At 44.2% G+C, this 23,707-nt stretch overlaps 1 protein-coding gene across 1 annotated transcript; it reads right to left on the bottom strand.

Annotated features, from left to right (window-relative positions):
- Positions 1–1,811: 1,811 nt before the first annotated feature.
- Positions 1,812–23,194, bottom strand: MATN1 (matrilin 1). The gene is made up of 8 exons (XM_075173377.1): positions 23,107–23,194; positions 19,660–20,006; positions 11,514–11,736; positions 8,859–8,984; positions 8,162–8,575; positions 6,093–6,245; positions 3,448–3,528; positions 1,812–1,861 (listed from the first exon to the last, which is right to left on the bottom strand). The coding sequence occupies exons 1-8, from the start codon at positions 23,192–23,194 to the stop codon at positions 1,812–1,814; spliced, it is 1,482 nt and encodes a 493-aa protein (XP_075029478.1).
- Positions 23,195–23,707: the final 513 nt, after the last annotated feature.

Consider the following 23,707-nt stretch of genomic DNA (forward strand, 5'->3'; position numbering starts at 1 on the left):
TAAAGAGAAATAGGCTCAGGTGCTGCTTTGTCTCACTAAGAAGTGCACATTAGAAAATCCTGACAAGCATGTCCTGTGGTGTCTATTTCTATTGAGAAACAAATGAGAAGCTCAAGCTTAGAGGTCTAGATTTTATATGTGTAAAATTAGACAACAGAAATCTTATCCCTAGAAGTTCAGGAGTTGGTAGGGGTTACTCTGGGATCTGGAGTGTACAAGATTTGACTGAGAGGATGAGGTCTTGCTATCAAGAACTGACTGTAGCCCTTGAGCTAATGCTTGGAAATACGTTGACTCATTACTGCAAGTCTAAGAGTATAATAAATTATTTTTGTTGTAAAAGAAGCTTTTTGTTTTAAGAGAAGGGTCTCAGTTTCTCTCTGGAACTGTTTCCTCTCTTCCATTGAAATAAAAGGTTGCGACATGAGACGGAGGCTTTCCTACCTGCTAACAAGACTATAGAGAGGTGGTGTTGTCAGGCAACTGCCTCAAAGCTTACGCAAAGAAATAAGTTAAATTCACTTCTAAAATTTCCAGCAAACTTTTAATATTCACCCAAAACACATCTGCTGTGGTGACATTTCTGAACAGGCCAAGTTATTCTGAAAAGCTTTTCACATAGCCTCAAGTATAAATATTTTGATACAAAAAATAAAAATAAAACCCCCTCCAAACCCAACCCCTTGTGCTCACATTCAATGGTGCACCATCGTGCCGTGAATAAACGTGGCCTCTTCACTCCACGCCTAGCCAGACTACAGTTGTAGGAGACAGGCAGCATTAGGTGCTTCCAGCCCACGTTGCTTTTTTGTCTTGCCAGTGCTGGGAATCCAGGAACAGAAGAAGAGTCTGAAAGGTGTTGAGATGAACTTACTGGCTTTGAAGGTGTTTAGAGGTGTGGGATAAGGAAGGAGCTAGTGATGAAGGTCACCACAGTGATGAAGACACCGCTTCCATCGGCAGCAGCTCCGGCAGCAGTTCCCTGTGTTTTAGGTGCTAATGACGTTTTGTAGCTTCAGTTGAGGATGTGGAGACCAGAAAGCTGAGGAGCAGGAGCACATCTCCTGGGGCTGGTGATAACAGTACTGCCTTGCGTTACAGAGAGCCACGGCCGCTGGCTCATTGCACATTATCAGGACTTACCCAGAACAGGTCTAGCTCAGGTGCTGGTTCACTGAGACGTTGTGAGAGCATGCACTGGCTAGGAAAGCTGAGCTTTTTTTCTTTTTATATTGTGCAGCAGCTATAGATAAACCCAACTAGCAGCAGCGTCCTATCCTATCTTGTCTGCAACGCACTCTCAGAGATCATTACTATATTTCACCTACTTACTGACAAATGCGTCATGCTTACAATAATAAGCTGATCAGCGGCTTTGGCATTTTACACTCAGCATCTGAGTTGATTTTAAGTCACTTTGACTTTTAAATTAAATTATCTCATGCATAGAAACAAAAGATGCAGAAGAACACCGCGAGGATTCACAGAACTCGTAATCAAGTACTTATTAACACACATATATATATTAAGCTTTGAATCAAAAACAAATCTTTCCGTTTTTTTTAATATCCGCACTCTATACGATGCAACAAACATTAGCATGGTCTAACTCAGTCACACGTGCTCTGCCCGTTATACAAGGTCTGCTCTACTGTTATACTTCTTCCCTTTTAAACAAATGCAGATAGACTAGACGCTTTAAAAAAATACAAGCTGGCCATAGCACTGTGGCTGAGCTGCCCTCCTTTATAAGTGAAGGAGTTCTAGTTTTGTTACTTTAGGAAGGAGGGAGATAATATTGTTTTGGGATCTTAGATGATCTTGTTCTCCAGGGCTTCGATCCTTTTTGCCACAGCTTCCAGTGAGCAAGAGTTAAGGGGAAAAAAAGACAGTGCACATTAGTGATTCATTGCTGAAGTCCTCCCCTGGCTTGCAGAACAGGTAATGAATGGAGCTACCTTGCTGGGAGCAGGTAGCAGAGGAATGCTGTCATCATCTACTCTGGCATTTCCAGAACTGTTCAGGTTGACGAACTTTTATTGAAGGTAGAAAATGTTCATGCACGCACACACACTCACATGCACCTATAAATTTACTATAAAAGGAAGAGTAAAAAATGTGAGAATGATTGGAGTGTGTTTTGAGTGGTTGACAGAGAATTCCTGACCTTGAGCAGTACGGATTGCATGAAGAGTGGAGCAGAGTGCTTTTCTTAGACTTATATAGTGTTGCAATTTTCTGCTCTTTTCACTAATTGTTTTTCATGATGTGCCTGGCAGCAGCAACCCACTGGGTGAGAACTACTGATTTACTCTGACCTTTTGCATAACATAAGTTGTGGATTTCACTCAATTTGAGTTAAAGAGTAGAAAATATACTGTGCAACTGACATAGCAAAGCACAGAAATGTGTGAATAAATTAGAACGTTGCTTTTAAAATTACATTCTCTCCTTAAAATTATATTCTCAGTAATGAAAAATCTCCCTAGCTCTGAGTGAGCCCCGCCAAGGTTTCACTAATTCCTTTCCCCATGAGACATTTGAATCTCATTCACAATTTTTTTCTGGTTTCTCTTTCAATCACTTATTCATGGTCTTTGTGCAATATGACAGGACCCAGCATGGCAGAATGCAGTCCCACAAACTCAGTTCAGATGGGATCCACCTCACCTCACTGGAGATGTTTGCAGCGAGCAGTTACATGAGAGTCAGTCTCTCACAACTGAGATTTAGACAGCTGGGAGAAATTGGACCTATCCCTCTGACTATTGGACCTATCCCTCTGACTATTGGACCTATCCATCTGACTTCATCCAGACCACTGACTGTACAGTCAGAGGTGGTTTGCTGTAGAAGGCCCTCTTTCCCTCCAGTGCAGCGGAGAAATTTAGGCAGCCAACTCAGATGTTTGCATTGTAGACATTTGCCGTCAGATAAAAAGAATCCCATCTATGGAGCCTTAATGACTGAGTGAGTCAGCCGCATGTGTGCGCCCGTGGTTTCATCTGCTCACAGTCCCGTGTTAGCCACTGCTGCTCTCCGCATTCTGGCCTGCTTCACAGGACCTGCAGCTTGCAGAAGGAGCAGCAGCATCCCATGCGTGACCCATGCTTCCGCTGTAGTCACATTGGCAGCATTTAAACATCTTTCTAAAAACTGACCTAGGCCTTGGTGCCTACAGCTCATTGGTGTCTTGCAATGGTTTGACATATTCTACTTTGGCTCTATTGTTTTTGTTCTACTTATTCCGCGTAAGACCAGTAGCTGTGGACGCTGGTGCAGGGACTCTTCTTGTTACACACATTTATAACCCAAGTGTCTTGTTTCCCAGCTTCCTGAACACCTACCCAACCTCCTTCCCCCACGTGTAGACTTTCCCCACTGGTCCCTCCAGAAAGCACAACCCAACCCACTGGGATCTGAACAAAGACAGCTTCTGAAGGATATATTTCTGCTGCAATGAATTTATGAGGTCTTCTACTTTGGTCTGGAACTTCACAATAGATTTACATTCACATGGATCTTCCTCTGTGGATCAAAATATCAAGAAGATGGGTTAAGTGGCACAAAAAAAAGGATTAAATCAAAATCACTGAGACAAGTGAAATCTCTTATTTTCTTTATCACAAACATGAAAGAAATCAAAATATCATTCCTCCTAATTATCTGACTGATCACTTTAACCTCAGATGACTAGAGAATGTCACATTTTCTTGTTATACAGGCCAGGGTCCATGCAAAAAAATGTCTTTCCTGAATTTCCAAGTTGCCTGAAAACCCACTGAGCTCTACTACTGCTGCTTAAATTTTGCCCCCAAAATTTGAATCTGACCAAATACAGTGCTCAAAACAATCTCTGTTTGCCAGTTTTCTTCCCAGTAACATCACCATGGTGGGCCATACTCTTTGCTGCTCATAAACTTTTGTGAAATGAAACTTTGGAGGCACTGTTTAGCATCTGAGAGTCAAGACTTGCTCGAGCTTTGCTTCAGCACTCCATTTCTTGAGCAGGTGGAGCAACGTGCATTAATCAGTTTGCAAATCTATGTCAATAATTTACATGTTCTTCCAGAAAAATTAGCTTAAACTGGAATAGGAGCAAAAAAGGAGCAAAAACTGAGATGACTGAAAAGAAAGGAGATGTTTACAAGACCACACTGAGTCAGCTCAACTGCCTAGCAAATGGAAGGAGTAAATAGGAGAAGGACTTTTTAAGGGGAAGGACATCACTTGCACAAAAGCACAACAGGATTAAACCAGTCATGAGTAAACTAAAGCTGGATATTAAGAGAAGATCTCTAGCCATCTGTTGATAAATACAAGCTGGCACTGGAAATTAAACAAATACAAATAGTTCCTTTCCTTTCTTTTTTTTTAAACTCAAATGTTAAGTGATTTTTTTGCAAACAAGTACTTTTTCTGAAATTTATTTTCACTTTTTTGGAATGCTGAATTCTAAATGTATTTGCTTTCTCGAAAGACATTTAAATACAATATGTTGGGGGTTTTCATACGGGTGCCATCATCTTGTTCTTGGATCGACTCCTACTTTTTGAAGTAGGCATGGCAAAGAGAGTCTCTATCTTGCAAGCCTGGCTGCCAAGCTCTGCAGACACAGGACCCTGGAGGGTGTTGTCCCTCCCAGACTTCCCCAGGAGGAAAGGAAGGTCCCATCTTTAGAAATCTGGAGAACAGGGCACTTGCCCAGCATGACCCGGGACATCTGTAGTGAAGCAAGGAACCGAATCTGATTTTCCAGAGGCAAGGCCTCTAACTTCTGAGTACTTTTTCTCTCTAATATACACTCAGGGAGAAAAACAGATGAGTCACCTACTGCTAACCCACTAATATTTACATGGATATCTCCTGGTTTTGGCACAAATAACAATGATAGAAATTGCAAAGAAAGGGAAGCAGGAGATTAACATTTGGCAATGTGTATTATTTCATCCGTTGGTGCTGTAGAGCACCTCCACGTGCCATGAGAGCAGTGGAGGTCTCTGCATTGCATGGGACCATGGGGCACTCAAGAGCAGGTTTATACACTCATGGAAAGTAGAGCTGAGTTTGGCAGGGCTCTCTTGGGAACTAAATGAGCCCCATCAGAGCTGTGTGCAATGTATCTGGCTGGGAACTGGAAGAAAACATTTGCCCAGCAGGATAAAGGAGCCTGAGCGCCTGGACTCGACAAGAGAGTGCCAGGTTCCTGACGAGCCTGGCAGTGTAGCTCTCAGAAGTATTGCTGTGAGGTATTCAATGTCTTAAATGAAGCCTGAGTGTTTGAGATTCACTATGATCTGCCTGATCAAGCCAAATGCATTGCAAAGGGCCAATATTTCATAGGAGGCATATTATTCCTTCAAAATAAAAATCCACAATAACTGTGGTAGTTCTTTTTTTTTAATAATTTTTATACTCAGGTTATTTACAGGTCAATATTCTTTAACTTTTATGTTATTCTTTACCTCCTCTTGTCATGTCTGTGTCCCAGTCAGTCCTCTCATCTTTTTGCTTCACTAGGCTATCCAAACCTGGGCAACTTAGCATTCACGTTGCCCAAACCTAGACACCTACAAGTCATGTGGAAGATACTAGATGCTTTTTTTAACTTGAAATTGTGGTGTCTGTGGTGCCTGTTTGACTGTAGGAGCAGCCAGTGGTTAGCAAGCTTCAGCTCAGATGTCCAATTTTGTGATGATCTTCATATTAAGCCAAATAAATCAGCCCTTAGCTTCTCTTTTAAGAGCAACTCTTCTTTCCTTATGTCACTTTTGGCTATTCTCAGGACCTGGTACATCATGAATTCATCGTTACTGAAGAGGAAGGGAGAGAAGGGGAGAAGGGTGGAGGAAAAGGGAAGGAGAAGGCAGTTTGTGAGAGAGGGAGATGGATGAGGTGTAGGGGTGGCTGTGGTTCAGGTAACCATCCAAAATGTTGATGTCTCGTGATCCTTCCAAGTACCCTGCAAACTCGATACAGTGAGAACAGACAGCTGTTTGTAACATCCATTTGAAGGGGCATTTTTGTCCTTCCGCTTCCAGCCTTCAAACTCTGTGACTAAATCCCCCCACTCCCCAATCCCTGACTCTTACCAATGCAGATTTTCATTTGCAGCTTTTTCCCGATCTTGCTGATGGTTCTGAAGTCAGCCGTGTAGAAGTAGTGCTCGGCTACTGGTTCTGAAGCAATTTCCCTCAGCTCATCCTCAACCGCGTTGCCAACTCCCACAGCAAACATCCTAAAGCCTGCGAGCAATAGAAGTATGTCAGCTGGACAGCTGCAGAGCATCTTGCTGCTCTGGTACCAACCCGCTGTCAGTTTGTACATCCTTGCTCACCTTCTGGACCCAGGGTCTCCACACAGCTCTGCAGATGTTAACTGGGAAATTAAGCCCTTTGCCCTCTACCATTATAGATTTATTTCAACCAGGTCAACCAGGGTTCCAAAATATTTTTTGCAGGCAAACTCTTACTAGAATTATCCAGACAATGACCACTATCACCGCAAGAACAATGTTTTGGAGATACAAGAAAGGACAGATGATCATAACACCTTGACAGGATCATGCATCCAACTAGTAGGGAAGCGATAATACAGCAAAAGGAAGCAGTGGAAGTTTTCAAAATAGCCTGCAGCCACCATTAATCAACCTATGTGGTGGCAAAGTCCCCTGTGCAATGGAGACCTGTGGTTCAGCAAAATTGTAGCTGAATCTCTTTCTAAAATTGCAACTCATATAGTCTGTCAAGAGCAACCCATACTGTGAGTTAAGAACACGCCCAGGTACTATGCTTCACTGCCAAGAGATTGACTGGCTACCTCTGGCTTAAACCTGTTTCTATTGAACTGAACTGCAGTTTTCTCATTGACTTGAATGGTGATACTAGTTAACCCCGGTTCGAAATATTTGTCTCTACTTGTCCATGTCTAGACAATGGTAATGCTTTCCCCTCCTCCCCTTTTTGCCTTGTCTTTCTACCTCTGGATGTGTCCAATATCTGTTTTTTTCAAAGTTCAACTCAAGGAACATATTTGGAGTCTAGTTATAAGCATCTTGTTATTTATCCCACTGACATTACTTACGAGCAGACCTTGGAGATTTCTCTGTAGGGTCAAGAGAGGAGGAAGAAACAAGGCATAAAGTTTTATCACCACAGAGGAATAAATTCAATAGATACCATTTATAAGGACCTTTTGTTTTATAAGAGCTGAACATCCACATAACAAGTCAACTTGCTTTGTAAACATCAACTTTGCATGAGCTCATACCTGACCTTTATTATTATGTGCTAGCCCTTAGTCCCATCTAGTGGTCGAGACTGAAGTTAAAAGGAAGTAAAGGATTTAGCAATTCATGAGCATATTCACATGGGCTGCATCCATTAAACACAGAGATGTCAGGAGACTGGGAACTTGTTCAGCAGGTCAGCAAAGGGGCAGATCTCAAGATATTTATACTTCACAGTGTTTAGACATACAAATATATCAATATGTAGCCACTGTGCACTTTTAATATTCCAGTAGAAGCTGAAGAAAGTTTCTTATTAGTGTGGCTGGGATTTGGACAGGGAGTCCACAGTAACTCCCTTAACCTGTGTTTCTGCTTTGTTTATTGTTTTTTTTCTTCTGTTTCTTTTCCAGGCCTTAAGGCTGATACAGCCAAGCCACACTTGGCCCTACAACTCCTGTTATTCTCCAAGGGGCTCTCTGACGGTCGTATTTGCCTCATTGTGAGTGCCACTGATGCTGACCTGACTTTCATTACCAACATCAGACAAATCCTCAGCTTCTCCCTGCGGTTTCCTTCACATTTGTGTGAAGCATGCTAGACCAGCGTGCATCCCATACCAAATGTGTGAAACTCCATCCTGCCCAGCAGAGAGACCTCCAGCAGACTTAGATCAAAGACACAGAGGGGCTGTGGGAGCAAACACCAGCTGCTGGCAAACCAAGATTCGTCTGAACCCTGGCCAGGGTTGCTCCAAGTTCTCTATGAGCGTGCAAGGATAGTCAGGCAACATCTCGACGAAGTCACTCTATAGTAACCTGTTTCTATCCTAAGTAAGAGACATCTCCAGGGAAAGAATCATACCTGGGTTGATACTAGATGCAGTACCTGTTCCAAGGGAGAAACAAGCCACTGAGAATTCAGGAGACCTACCTAAGTCTTTGGCTTTCTTAGCAGCATCAGTGATGTAATCTTGTGACCGTCCATCCGTGAAGACTATGCCCACCTTGGGGACCCCAGGCCTAGCTCCATTGATGATGGAAAAGGAACTATCAATGAGGTACTTCAGAGCTTGGCCTGTCATCGTTCCTTTCTCCATGTAGGCCATTTTCTTGACTGCTGCTTTGATGTCCTTCTTGTTCTTGAACTGCCCCAGTGGAAACTCCTGTCTGACAGAACTGGAGTACTGAACCAGGCCAACTTGGGCCTGTTTGTCTGATACCTCCAGCGAGTCCACAATTTGGTTGATGAATTTCTTCACCAGCTCAAAGTTCTCAGGCCGCACACTCTTGGAGCCATCAATCAGGAAAACAAGATCCAGAGCAGATTCTGACCCACCACTGCAAGCTGAAGCAAAATACGAGAAGAGGGCAAAAGAAGACAGCAACTAAGACCCCAATTAGTTATGTAGCAAAATATAACCCTAGTGTCATTTTATTGCTAATGAAGTAGGTTTAATCAATCAAAACAACAGTTCGCACTAATGTTTTCAAAATAATTCTTGGTTATAAGTCCATGGTTTCCTTTTCTGCTTTTCTGAACACAACACGCCTACCCTGTCTCAATCCTATCCCCACCATACCACTGCAGGTCACAGCTTGGCTCGGTGCGAACGAAAATCATTACATACCGCTGCACGTCTTCCCATCGCTGTTCAGCGTGAAACCCTCTTTACAAGCACACTTGTACGCTCCTGGGCTGCTGATGCAGATCTGCTCACAGTCATGGTCTCCAGTGGCACACAAGTCTGACACCACTGCAAGCAAAGGTGCAGATTAAAATCAGAGACCATGCCAAGGCTTCTCAACCCACAGCCTCCTTGGCCCATCCACAAAGCATGATATTTGTCCCATACGCTCAGTGACAACAAAACCCTCTGCAGCAAGACAAGGCAGCAGAGGTCATTACTCTTGGATAGTGACTGAGATAGAAGAGGCAAAGAGAAATTTTCACGAGTCTCCTGACTCAAAGGCACAGCCAGGACTAGAAGTAGTCCCCATACTGAGGGCAAAAACCATCCGTCCGTTGAGCACATCACGATATACTTCACTCTCCAAAGCTATTGGTTGAGGTTTGGTTTCCAACATACCATCTGGGCTGGCCAATATCCATTTTTTTCAGCTCTGTAGTACAATTATGATTAGTGAGTTCAGCCCCATGTACAGTTTTCTTTCCTGGATGGAATTCATGTCCAAAAATACTTGGAATTCACTTCAGAGCTACCCTCGCACGTGCAGTTTTCAGATTCACTCTCTACAAACATTTCTGCCTACTGATCTTAACCTGAATCTGACTCCTGAGATGCTGAGCAAACAGAAGCTGAATTGCAACAGTTTGAGCCAGCAGCGTTCAGTGACTGACAACGCTGTCACAGTTACAGCAATGATGATTGAAAACAAACTCAAAAGTAAACAGATCTGGTTGAAGCAATTAGTTTACAAATACCAGGGAAGTCGGTGCAGAAAACTGAGCATTTCTGTTCTATCATAATGACGGGAGGTGGCACAAAGTCTTTCAAAGTTAAGGGGCTTCTACTCATTATTTCAAGTTATTTGTGTTCTGCTCTGCATGTATTTTGTACTTCTTCTGGCCTTCCTAATTCACATGTACGCATATTGTGCCGGCACTGGTAGATCTTTCCAGCACTTACGTAGCTCATATAATTAGGAATATTACTAACCGTGCAGATGGTTGTAACACTGGGCTCTCAGGTTGAGTTCTCTGAAGCTTACAGAGATCTTATTAGTTTAACTAGTGGCTGGATGACCAAGGGTCTCCCTTTTCCCCATGTGTTTGTTGAGCATTATGGGAAACAGCTTGGACAGTGCTGCACAGTTCTTCCTGCTGTCAGTACCCACAAACCGTGCTTTGCAATAGCAGGTGGTGTTTGGGTACATCTCCAAGGACAGTTTTGTGCAGCTGCTTGCATAGCACGGTAACAGCCCACTTGGCAGTTAATACAGTGCTATTCTCTGTTAGCTACAATAGTCCTTAGCACAGCGCTTCCCTCGGATGCATCTCTGAGGGTTTTTACCATGGAGAGAACTTTGTCATCTGCATGTTACAAATTTGAAAAGCAAGGCACAGAAAGGATTTTTTCCTCTTTATCTTTTTGAATGACACCAACGCTAGAACTTCAAAACTCAGTCAGGCCTCTCCGTCTCTGACTGACTCCTGACTCGAGGGCAGCCAACATAAACTCCCACAAATATTCATGGCCTGGATTCCACCTTCTCAAATTTTGTCTCTCCCTTTAGTATGTATTTGTTCCCCTCTTTCATGAGCTTCTGGTGCAGTGACACCTGATTATAATACATGACTCACTTTATATTCAAAATTTTCCTCCTTCCTACAAAGGAAGAAATTTTCCTTGATGAAAAGCTGCTCACCCCCATCACTTTCAGCCTGAAAGTTGAATCATGAAATTTTACACCTCTTGAAGAAACTGGTCTCGGAGAGTTTTACAGGTCCATCTGCCTGTATGTGTTTGCAAAGCCTTGCCATAGGCCCGTGGTGTATCGCACCTTTTAAAAAGTGTTGCCACAGTCTGTGCTTCGGCAGGATGGGCGTGCGAAACCCTCAGGGCTCTCTTGCTGACACATAAAATGGATATTTATAGACCACCTCCTGCAGTCTTGTGGGTACATTTGAAAGCAATAAAGCTTTCTCACTCCATTCACCGGTTCATGCAGGAGTGAATATGTGTTTGTAGGATACTCAGGCTTTTTTTATCTGCTATGCAGAAAGGCATTAGATACTGCACCAGCCAGGAGAGTTTCCTGCCTCACAAGGCTTGCAAAAACAACCGCATAGTCAGGCAAAGCGGTTCAGCATCTAGCAGGGAAGTGAAACCATCCCTTGCTCAGCTGGGAATTCGGAAGACAATACTGGTGGGGGAAATTACAAGCCAGATTCTCAGAACTGCCCAGATAGGCTTAAACATAAGGACAATGATTTTAGCTATATAAAGTTAATGTTTTCCAGGTTCTTTTTCAATGCCTCAAGGAGTACATGGGTCATGTTTACAAACTCTTCTGTGCCAATAAAGTCTGAAGATTTCTCTAACTAAAACCTGAAATTCCCTAAACAAAACCTGAAATTCTTGAAAGGCGACTTCAAAGAGCATCTGTATTCCATACTGCTTCGTGCTCCTGCAGACCCAAGTCCTTGGAACAAGGAAGCAGATGGATGAAGGATGATCACACATACAACTTCCATGTGAACAGCTTGCTGGCAGCCACTTGTACCTCTTGGCTAGGAACCCGGGGTTGTGGCAAGCACTTACCACAGAAAGCTTCTTGAAACTTGTGGGTCAGCTTCTCTATAACACTGTAGCTCTCCACATAGTCCACATGATCATCCAGAGGCTCGCTAGCAATTTGCCGCAGTGTGTGCATGTCCACCCGGCCAACCCCGATGGCAAAGATCTCAATGCCAGCGGCTCTGGCCCTTGCCGACACATCCTGCACTCCATCCTGGGGACGTCCGTCGGTCACAACGATCGCCACCTACGCAGAGGAGGGCAGAGGCAAGGTGTATGCTTGAGTGGGTGCTAATATCACTACTGCTGTGGAACAGGCTGGGTTAGTAAAGAAAGTTTCACATTTCTAAAATTAAAGAAAAAGGAAATGCCACCCCCTCCTCCCCCTCTTCCCATTCTTCCTGAGATCACACAAGCCATTCTTTTTATGTGGGGTTTGTTTCTTTCTGCACTGGAAAGGTTAAACTGCCATGGACCTGACTGATTTAATTAAGGGACAATGGGTGCACCTCGCCCCTGAGGAAACCAAAGTAAAGGTTATGTTCTTCATACACAAACTAATGCTCAAGCCAAACGCTAACTGTCTTCATGAACCCGCAGCTGACACTAAGGACAACTCTGACTCAGTATGGAACTTTAAAGAATCTCAGGAAATGTAATGGAACCATCATGAGATGAAGACTTTTCCCCATTTTATAGATGGAGAAGCTGAAGCAGAGAGAGGAAGAGATTGCCTAAGGTCAGTGCCTGCCATGATTTCTGATTCCGTGTTCCACAATAAATAGCAGAGGTGAAATCCTACCCCTACTAACATCAGCATTAAATTGACAGCTGGTTTAAGTGGGAACTGGATTTCACCCTGGATTAGATGGAGCCCTGAACCAGTGGAAAGCCTCCAAGAATCCTGTTCCTGTTGCTAGATTGTCCATTTTCCTCTTTATTTTTCTTCTGATAAGTGACATATTGTCACAAAACCTTCATTTTTGTTCTTTGCCAATTCATCTGCTCCCGCCAGTTTTCCTTACAACTGTTTTATTGTGACACCACTGTCAAGTCCAAAGCAAATGATTGGGATGTAATGCAGTATGGAGAAGTACAATCAGCAGGAGCAGGTGAGCTGAAAAAACCTCCACATACAGGCAAATACCCTCAGTAATACAGAAAGTAAAGAAACGTCAAACAAAAAAGGCAGGAAAAAAAATCTATCTGGCAGCAGCAGTGAGTTTGAATGAGCCATCATCTGGTCATTAAGGCAGTATTTGCTATTCTCCTCTATGCCATATATGCTCTCCATCTTTCTGGAGATAAAATCAGACCCAGCAGCTGCTCAGCTAGGACAGTGTGATGGCTGTTTTACATCCTCAGGCGGGAGAAAAGTCATCTTGGGCAAGGTCAGGAGTGGGGTTCCCTGCCCCATGCGCCCAAGGGGTCTTGGCCATGCAGATGAAGTGGCTCCTTCCCCCTCTGCCCACCCTTCAGCCGAGGGATGGCTGAATGCTGCAGTCATCTGCCCCAGAGTAATACTGCGATACTAATCTGCTGCCCCATTCAGAGCTTTCCTTCTATGAAAAATACGGGTGAACCGGGAAAAATGAGGAGCTTTTCAATCTGGCGCAGGTCTGTAAGTTCAGGTGTTTATCTGCACTTCCTAAGAGCTACAAAATTAAAAATTCCTAGTAGCGCCTCAATGCTGTAAGTGGCTGCTTCCAAGGGGAAAAAAAAAAATTCAAGTACTTCTCTTTCTCTTGTGGCCAAAATAAGGAAAAGTGTCACCCGTGGCAGATGTCAGCGTGTGTTGTAAAGGGGAATGACTATGAAAATCAAAGGTTGACCAAAAGGAGCGCTCGGGTTGTTTCTGGACCAGCAGCCGAGCCAAGGAGCAGAGCCAGCCGTGCAATCGTGCTTTCTGCCAGGAGAGAGAGCCCTCGACTCAGCCGCTCAGCAGCCGGCGGAGCAGCTCTGCTTTCTGCACGCAAGCAGCAGCTCTGAATGGGGGCTGCCAATTAGAGCTTATCAAAAGCCAACCTGTCAGGAAACAAGATGTATCATCAAGTAGCTTCTGCGAGCAACACCACCCTATGAACAGGTTTCTGTCAGTAACTGCTTATCTTTCTCGCAGCGTTTGTCAAAGGATGGAGGTGTTGCATGTCCTCCTGGCATTTCTCTGTCTAAGTGAAGTGATTCTCCAAGTTTAATCAGTTCCTTTGCTTCTTCACGTCAGGGTGGCATCTTCACATAGGCCCGAGCCCCAAATACGACCCAGGAGGTGTCTGGTGGCAGCATCCACATCTGGGTCTGATGGGAAAGATCTTCATAATGCATCTGTGTGAAAATCTACTATAGAGCACTCAAAATTCATGTTGCTTTCTGACCTGCTGTTGGAGAAAACAAAACTTCTGGGTACAAAGAGTCTGGATCAGGCATCGGGAGTTAATTAGTGAACCCATGGCTAAAATGAATGTAACAGTGAGTCAGAAAAAGCACCAACCAGCCAGGGAACCTCTCTGTGACCATGACCAGGACCAGGTGCTTACAGAAAGAGTGTAAGAAATAGAACAACTATAAAGTGATCTTGCTATCCTATGTAGTTATCTTAATAATTAGGAAATCCTGTTTTTTCTCAGGATTCCACCTCTAGACCTTTGCCCTCCCTGCCAGCCTGAAGCAGTGAGTTCCAGCATGAAAAAAATAAAACCATCTTTTTTTTTCAAACCTACCTCCGAATTATTTGCAGTCACAGGATCTCTGTAATTCTCTGTGTTATGAACTTGTCTCATTTAAAAAGCTGAGAGTCCTGGTATGTGCCTTGTTTGGTAAAGAGCAAGAGACAGGTTGGAGGAAGGAGCATCTGCTGCATCCTGGAGAGGCTGACACTGTTCTGCAGCGTAGGGCTTGTGCTGGGCTCAGAAGGTAGCCATGTGAGAAGAATTAAGAAAGGGTGAATGCTTTTGCTGTCTCAAATAGCTGAACAGGATCTTTAAGGAGAGATTTTTGCCCGAAGGAAACTCAGAAACTTTTGCTTTTCAAGGTCAAAATTTTTTTCATTTTAACCCCACATTTCATTTTCCTGTGAATTCCTAACTTTCTGGATCCTTCTTGTGTTGCTTCTGTCATATAGAAATCCCCCATGTTCTCATGACACAATTTATTCTTGGTTAACTAAGACACCAGAGTATTCACGGGCATCCCTAGGTATTCATATTTCAGGGTTGCCATGTGTAGGCAATCCAGCAGCTAATGAGGTAGCTATGTCTCATTATTCGGTGTACAACGTGAATGTTGCAGCAGCACTGAAAGGGGAATCAGGCAGAAAGTTGAATAAGCCCTTGATTTTCTCAGCAATTTGACAATCTGTTTGTTGTTCCTCCTAAAGAAAGGTAAAAGTAATTGGGCACCCCTGTAGTTCTTAATAAAGGTATAAACAGACTTTACTCTGAGCTCCTACAGAAACAAATAGTCCTTTTCCCTGTCCTGGGGTGACATTTGCCGCCCAGAGCACAGCAAGACCGAATCATCTTGTGATGCTTTGACCAGTGTCCCACATGGTTGACAATCATAGCGCAGATTTTCACAAGGTCTTGCTGGATTTCTGCTGTGTGAAGGAGCAAGGACCGTGTCCAATGTTTCTGGAAGCTTCACCTCTCTAAATTACTGTGTGACCTATTCATCCTCCCAGGCAGATGACGGGGCCACCCTGAGCAGCATGAGGGTCACAGACTTCAAGGCATCATGGAAAAAAGTAGAAAAATAACCAGGGAACCGAGGAATTCAAATGGTTGTAGAGTCTCGCACCTTGGAGGTATTCAAAGCCATCTGGACATGGTCCTGGGCAACCAGCTCTAGGTGGCCCTGCTTGAGCAGGGAGGGATTGGTCAATATAACCTCCAGAGGTCCCCTCCAACATCAACCTTTCTGTGATTCTGTCTCTTTGACCAGATCCAAAGTGGAAGGAAAGAGGTAAAAGCCTGTAATGATTTTTTTTTCTTTTTTAATGCCTGAGATAAATCATTAAAAAGACCACTACTATTCTTCTGCTTTTTTAGATGTCCAGGAAATAAGGTTTCAGGGAGACAAAGCCACTTTAAAGTTCTTTGTACCACTGTCCACAGAAACATTGATGCTTTAGCCATGCTGCTGCAGTAATCCACTAAATCAATTTGATTTTTTTTTAACTGTTTGGGTATTTAAACTAAAAGCTTGTTTGGTATATTAGCAGGGAATAGCAGCTCTTATGTGTATTGGTATGACAGGAAGCCACAAGGACTGCGAGAGCACATCGAGTGAGTTGTCTGGCAGCCCAGCTGCAGAGTAGACAAGAGCAGGAAAATAGTGCAGGAAAATAACATGGAAAGGAGTTACTTAAATGGTGCGGAAAGATCAGTTGGATAAAGATCCAGGCATTTTCATAGACAGGTCAGTGAAAATGTCTCTTCAATCTACAGTAATGGTCAATGCTGCGTGTAAGGTGTCGGGCTGTATTAAGGAAAAAAATAGAGACTAATAGTGAAAGTATTATAATAGTATTGTATAAATCAGGACTATGGCCCAGTCCTTACCTAAACATGGTCACCTTGTCTTAAAATAGACATTGGGGAATTAGATAAAGACAGGAGAAAATAAAAAACTACGGTGAGATATCTGAGGCTTGTGAATGGATTGGGTAGCAGTCCTAGAGGAAAGTGGACCTAAAAAGATCCCATTATTTGTTTCATTTGAAAGGTAAACAATAAGAAAACCAGTGAAATCAATGGAAGCTGCTTTCACACAACAAGACTGGAAATCGGAGCCCGCCTTTCGGATCCTTCATTCATAGCCCAGATACCATTCTAGGTGCAACGATTGGCCATAAGTTTCCTGTTTCTTGATTTCCTCCATCTCCTGGGTGAGGGTGTCTGCCCAACTCAGAGATCTGAGGGCTCTGTGGGTGTTGCTGGAGCTGTGTCAGGGTTGTGCTCAGTGTGGTGCCATGGAGGGCACTGGAATTACTCTTCCAGTAATGAGCTCCTCATGTGGAACATGGCAGATTCATGGAACAGTCTTAACTTCCTTTGCTGTTCCTCTCCCGCTCTCCTTTGTTCACAGGACAAATGTCGAGGAGAACTGCTTCAGCCGCCTTGGTGCCCCTGACTGTTTTTCCCTACAAGTAAATCTTCTGGACTGATGAGGGTAGAAGTGATGGAGCCTGGGGAAGAGTGACCTTGAGTTGTCAGGTCCCAAAAGCTATTTAATGGCAAATTAACAACTGCCTGTGATTCCTGCTGATGTGCAGCCATGGAGGAACTCCCAGGTTTTGGAAAGAAAACTTCGTGCACTGACTGGCACCCTTTATGCACCCTTATCCATCTGTGAAGGTGCTCAGCAGCTTTGAATGGAAGACTGATCACGAGACACATCTCAGAAGCAAATGCTGTGATCATACCTCCAGCGAGAGCTGACCACCTCCAAGGGAAGGAGCAGAGTCCATCCCCTCCTGCACCGCTACCACGTTGACTGTTGCACAGTGGGCAGCTACTGCTGACACTGTAGGAGGCAGGACAAGCACATCTGAACCTCTCTCCTGCTTGGAGCTTCTGGCACTTCTGGACATTGGAACAACAATTAATGAAATAAGCTTTTCTGCAAGGGCGTATTGGAAGTAGTGAGAAGTAAGTGCCTTTTTTTGCCTGTCAGTACTCAAGAACTGAAATGTTTCTGTGGTCTGGCATTCACACTGTTGGGATTTTTTTTGTGTTTTCTTTCTTATTAAACAATCTTTGCACTTCAATCAGAGTAAAAATTTCTGAAAAGCAGAAATAGATATTATCATCCAGATTTTTTTTTTTTTTTGGTTTCAGTTCAGCTGTCTGGTTTTGTGCTAAACAATACCCAACAAAACCAAACATTTCCCATTACTTTTTCTGTTCTGGACAGAAAGGCACTGTTTGTGTGTGGCAATGGATGATCCTGCTTAGAGGAGACCTGCAGCTTCCACTCTGCTCACATTTTTCCACCATAGGGTGCTCTGGCCAGACTGAGATGGCAGAACGGCTCTGCTGGAGACCTGTCACCTTCCCACCAGCTCCCCAGGAGCGGTTTCACTGGAGAAAACATCTCTTTCCCATGCAATAGCTGAAACAGCTCTTCAGTGAAGTCATCCATGGAGAAACTGGGCAGCCCTGAGCTTTCTGAGAAATGAGTCCTTTCCAAAGCCTTTCGAGAGCGGTGGGAGCAGGCAGCATGGATCGCTGCTGCCTCTCCTGAGACCCTGTGGCAGACTTACTGCTGCTGGGAAAGCGGGGAAAGGCAAAACACACCTTGGCAGCAAGAAGCAGTTGCTTGAACCTCCAGAAAATAGCAGATTTGAGCTGAAGACTGAATCCACACTTAATGTCTTTGAAGTAGTTTAGTGAAATGAGTGAGAACAACTAGTTTTGCACCTAAAGGATTTTAAAGCTCTTTACTAAAAAAATAATAACAATGTAATATCAATAACATCTTGCAATTTTGCAATGATTTCTTTCAGTGAATCTGAAAGAATTTGACAAACAAACCAATGTTACTGCTTTTGAATAAAAACCATTGCAATTAGGTCTTGGAGTTCCCCTGCGAGAGCTGGGCTATTATATTTTGCACCAGGTGACTCCTAAGCTTGAGCAATGATGTGATCATGATGGCTCGTCAGATGAGCTTCTCTTTCTGGAGCTGATTGCCAATAAGACTTAGGGAAAGTTTCTTGGAGTGTGATTTTTCTCCTGTTATCACTCTTGGTTTTCTTCCTATTGTGTCAAACCAGATTTAGGCTAAGGATACATGGAATTTTCCCTGCTGTGAATCCCACAATAAAAGACCACATGAGGATGAATTCATTCATATTTGCAAGTTGCTTATGGTTCAACATGGTGAGGGGGCACACAAGGCATTTAATTAGATCATCCTTGTAGGCGACAGCCTCATTTTTAGGGGTATCTTGTGAATTCCAGATCAGCAGAGCCTTTAGCTTGCTGATTTTTGGAGTTGGCAGATCTTTACCAGTGCCTATTTTTCACTTTTCAGTATTATTTTTGACTTGCCATCCCTGGGCATCTTTTCCATGTTCTGCTCTGCCTTCCCTAGAGCATTACTACTAGTGAGAGAAATGGAGAGTGACTGATGTTCCAAAATTGTTGTAATCAGGAAAAAATTCCAGGCTTCCTCGCTCCAACAGCTGGGCTTTTGTCCAGCTGGTGGAAAGCTCTAGCTGCTTGCTAATGCCTTTGCTTATTTTTCTGGTCCGGTCTCATAGCAGAGAGCCAGTGGAGCTGGCATGGGACACAAGGGCCTAGGGAGTGTGTTCACGATGTTTAGCTAGAAGACATATTGTCAAGAATATATATTCTCCACATGCTCAGAAGAGAGTTTTCCTGATGACGGTCACTGAGCTGAGGTTTGGTTTCATCCATGGTCAAATCCAGAAAGAATGAATGAGGTGTCTGGGGAATAATTTTTTAAAGACAGCTTCCTGGACAGGGAATATGAGTCAGGAGCAGCGATGCCCATTGCAACCACGTGTAGAATTAAGCTGACCTTATGCCACAGCCTTACATGCTAAATGGTCAGTAAAGTCTGTGTACCTGAAGAGAATACCCAGAATGGAAAACATAGCCACCAGCCAGCCTCTGAAAATCTGGAAGAGCAGTGGAGGACACTGAAACAGCACTTTGCTTTATATCTGCAGCTGAAATGGGCCATTTCGAAGGAAACTTTCAGAAGGTTGCCTCACTTTTTACTATGGTGGATTCTGAAGCCTCTTTATGACAATATTCTGGGGAAGATGAGCATTGTTCATGGCTAGCAAACCTGGCTGAGATCATCATCTCACAGCGGTGTGGTGTCGCAGGCACATGGGAAGCAGGGAGCCGCGTCCCAAAGGATGGGCACTCCAGGCAGAGAAGAGAGCTGGTGAGGGTGGATTAAATTCACCGTGACAACTTTTGGCCAGCTCTGCCCAAAAGAAAGCTGAGCTTTGTTTTCAAGAAGAGTTGGGACGTTTCCACCTCCCAAAGGTTTGTCACCTTTGACAATTAACCCCCACTTGTCCCCACACACTCAAAGCACAGAGAAAATAACTTTTCTTCCTTTTCTGATTTTTCCAACCGCTCCATGATGAGCCACATGACAGAAGGAGCATCCAAGAAATGGATAATTTGCTTACCTTATTAAAATTGGGAGACCTCACCCTGGCCCCTTCTGAGTCACTAAAAGCCCGGCTAATGGCAAACTGGATAGCCAGGCCAGTCATAGTCCCAGTGGAGAGCGGCTCTATCCTCCGGACTGCTTGCAGGAGCCCCGCTTTGGTTTGGTAGGTCTTGAGGGAGAACTCGTTCTTGACGGCACTGGCATAATTGATCACACCCACCCGGGTGGAGTTGGGGCCCACGTCCAGCCCCTCAATCACCCGGGACATGAAGACTTTGACCTTCTCAAACTCATGTGGGCGCACGCTTCGAGAGCTGTCGATGACGAACACCAAATCGGTGGGTTTGGTTCTACACAGGGTGCCTGGAAAGGATAAGGAGGGAGGAGAAAAATAAAAGAAGAGAAAAGTATACTAGGAGGGGGAGGATGGTCTTCTTAGAGCAGCAGCTGAGGCTAGAGGACTTGCAACCTTCAGTCCTTTCTCTGCCCATCTCAGAGAGACCCAGCGAGACCACTTTAACCTAATAGTTCTAAATGTTCTTTTTCCTTTCATAAGAAAGTGTCTGTAAGAAAAGCACAGTTACCGGTTGACGATTTGTACTTCTGAAGGAGCGAGCTGATGAGATTCCAGCGCTGCACTTGTGGGAGCAGGTTACCCACTTGTAACCCCAGGCTATTGCTAATGTCTACATGAAACTTAACTCACTTATGGCAGCATGGGGGGAGGAATGAAGCTGTGAACTGAAGCCTGTGCGTGCACTTCTGCATCAAACAAAGTCTCAAAAGGAGTTACCACATTTTGGACGTGGATAAGCAATCCACATGGATATTAATTAATGAGATTATATTTTTGTCATGCATGACCAGAAGTAGGCATGAAACTCAGCAGTTCAGATTCAGTTGTGAATCAAGATACCCAGATTAAATAACCAACATAACGTAAACCAGTCTCGTGTTTTTCAGCTATTGGCACTAGTAATGAAATACTGTAACACAGCAAAGACCAGCGCTGTTTTATTTCTGTGAGCTGGTGAGGGAGAACACAATAGAGAGATGCAGAACCTCGTAATTGATAGTTAATCTCTACAACTCCAGAGTAAGACATGAATATTCACTCTAAAAAGTAAATGGTATAAACAGGAAGCATTAGCAATGCAAAGAGCTGAGTGGTTTTTTTTTTTAATTTCTCATTTGCATGCTGTTTTCCATCCTCATTTTCAACTGTGGCAAAACATAAAAAGGACTGATATTTTTTATGATTTTCTAAATTAATTGTCCCATTTTCCCCACCAGATCTATAGTATTCTGATCTTTTAATTTTTTTTTCTATCATTTAGCCTGGCTCTCCAGGGGCATCAAGGGCTCTGTTAATATTTGATTTCCGCAGAGAGGGACGATATAGGTTATATCATAAAGGAGATTTCTGCAGACAGATTTTTAAATGTGAGCTTTTGGGCCAACAAATCTGTTCCAAATTATGACATAAATATTATAACTAGTCCTCAGTGTGAAATCTAATGGAGCTTTCAGTCTTTCAGACAGATGAAAATAAATACCCTGTGATATATCCATAAATAATACACTCAGGTTAGTTTCCTGAGAGATACTAATGCTGAATTTGCTTCTGGCTCCCAGAAAGGTCTCTCTAAAAGATGCTGTGTGTAGAAGGGAAGCAGGCAGTGGTTACTTTGTCAGATGCTCTGGTTTCTACTAAAATGCAATATAACCTTTTCCCATGTGGGTGACTTTCACTTTGCCACCATAATTCATTGCAGAGGATGGAAAAACTCAGTTGCCAGCCCATCTACAGTATTGCAAATCCCTTTACCAGGGGTTGGTTATGTCCATTTTACAGGTGAGAAATGAAGGTATAGAGAAAGGCTCAAATTCTTGCAATCAGTTCCTCCAGAAATAAGGAGCAGATTCCCCTTTGCCTCTATAGCTAATAAATCATCTCTGGTTTTAGTGACAAACCAAGGAAGAAAAGTTTTTTTTTCCCTAGGAACAGTTGGATCCAATAGAAGTTTTGAAGTATATTTTCTTTTTTGCATGGAATCTCTGTGATTTTGCCCTAAATAACATTTTTAACCTCTTTTTATGAGAGTGAAGTATATTTCAGGGAAATGAAGAGAAAAGAGGAGATATCAGATGGGAGCTTTGGGATTTCAGCCTGTCTGGTCACATCCACTGTGCACGTCAGGGTCTGCAGGACAGGCCTGGGTTATCTCCAGGAGCTGACAGTCAGACACGCTTGTTCTGAGTGGCATCTTGACTCAGCACAGTTTATTTTAAAGTTGAATTAAACCAGAAATAAAATCCTCCTCTATTTTTAAAAATGTCCACACTTGAAGTTATTCAGAAATAGCTGAACTTCACGCACTGATTTAGCAGAAAATATCTCTTAGGGCATCTTTGCCATATTCATTAAAAGAACAGGAAACCTGCCTAGGAACTCAGAATTAAAAGTTGTTTATTTTAGAAATAGCGATTGCTCATGGTAGGGCTGAGTTGAATGACTGGTCTGTTTAGTTTCCTGACTTTGGTAGCACTTAGTGGTTCTGCAGCAAAGATAACTCCCCCTTTCCAAATTACTAACGAGAAACTGGTCAGTATATCAGAAAACTCCCCTTCATAAGCAACAGCCAAGACTGCAGTCACTGTCACGCATATTTTACAGCTGTCAATCTGCCCAGGTATATGCATTATGCATCATCATAAGATCATTCAAGCATTTTTAAAACCCAGCTGTAATTTTTGCCTTGGCCACCTCTCCTGCGGTGAGTTCCCTGGGTTGGCTGGAGCCCCCAGCATCACCCTGCCCCTGGCAGAGGAGAGATGCTTCCTCACTACCAGGTACTTGCTGACACTAATTGCAGACCAGGAGTTAGAAAGCATGCAACCTCAAAGAGCAGGCAGCTCATCTCCCATCTGGCTGCTCTACACCCCACTTGGAAAGACAAACAGAGCAGGATTTTGTTCAGGAATGGATGAAGTAAAACCTAGGAAAGGCCCATCCTCAGCAACCTGACCCAGACCTTCCTGCTCGATGAGGTTAACCAGAACTCAGGGTGTCTGGCCAGCTCCTCCTCAAACTCCCGGCAAAACCAGCCCTGCAGAGCTGCGGAGAGAAGGCAGAGGAGAGCCCTTCTCCTGGGCCTCCTCCAGCCAAAAGCAGCGAGCCCCGAGGCTGAGGCTACGCTGCGGGCTAGGGCTGACCTGATGCCACCTTTGCTGTGTCTCTGTACAGACCTCCCACTACTTCTCTAAAGCAATGCAACAGGCAGAAGCAAACACATCTCCAGGTTTTGCTGTCTTGGGAAAATATTTGAGAAAGCTCCTTTGCTTCCCTGACTGATGTTGGGTATTTCTTTTTCCTTCATCTCCTTCCCAGTCCCAAAGCAGGCTGGTGGCAAGGCGGTAGAGGACTGACACCGTGCATCCCGCCGCTGAGCTCCCCACTTACCTCTCGGTTGTGGAGGTGCCCCGCAAACTCCATAGCTCTGGAGGAGAAGCAGCAAAGAGAGCAGCAAGGCAGAGAAAATCCTGTCCATGGCTGTGGAGGAGCTGGAGGCTGGATGCAGAGTGGCAAGCAAGAGCCTTGGCCCAGAGGTATTAACCTGCCCTTCCTCGGGGAGGCATGGGGCCAGCCCCTGACACGTGTGAAGTGCCGGGGGGGGCACCGAGGGGAGAGGGACAAGCAAGAAGGACTAGGAGAAAATATTGCACGAAGGTGGGGAGGGGGAGGATGTCCAGCCCTGCCAGCCCCCAGCCCCTCCACAATGGCTTCATTGCTCGGCGAAGGGGATGGGAAGCTATAAAGAGACCCGCAACGGCGTGGTATGTGGGGAATCTGGGACCGTAACAGTGGGACCAGTGAAACCAGCCCTGGGGAACTGGAGTTAACCTGTCAATCACCAGCTCCCGTCTGCAAATCCTGGGCTTTGCCACAGTAAGCAAACGGTCTGCGGTGTGTCAGGCTTGTGTCCTTCCTGCAGCAAAGCCCAGGGAGGGAGCGATGGGGAGGGGGGGGGACGGGAATAGGGTCACACAAATCACCTCTCAGT

The sequence above is a fragment of the Calonectris borealis genome, chromosome 25 (assembly GCF_964195595.1).
Source record: "Calonectris borealis chromosome 25, bCalBor7.hap1.2, whole genome shotgun sequence".
NCBI lineage: Eukaryota > Metazoa > Chordata > Aves > Procellariiformes > Procellariidae > Calonectris > Calonectris borealis.

Excerpts from the sequence above, each read along its gene's own strand:
- MATN1 (XM_075173377.1), bottom strand. The coding sequence starts at position 23,194 with ATGGACAGGATTTTCTCTGCCTTGCTGCTCTCTTTGCTGCTTCTCCTC. Across the intron at positions 11,737-19,659 it reads GGTCTCCCAATTTTAATAAG|GTGGCGATCGTTGTGACCGA; the intron begins GTAAGCAAATTA and ends TCCTCTGCGTAG. Across the intron at positions 6,246-8,161 it reads TAAGAAAGCCAAAGACTTAG|GCTTTAGGATGTTTGCTGTG; the intron begins GTAGGTCTCCTG and ends TATTGCTCGCAG.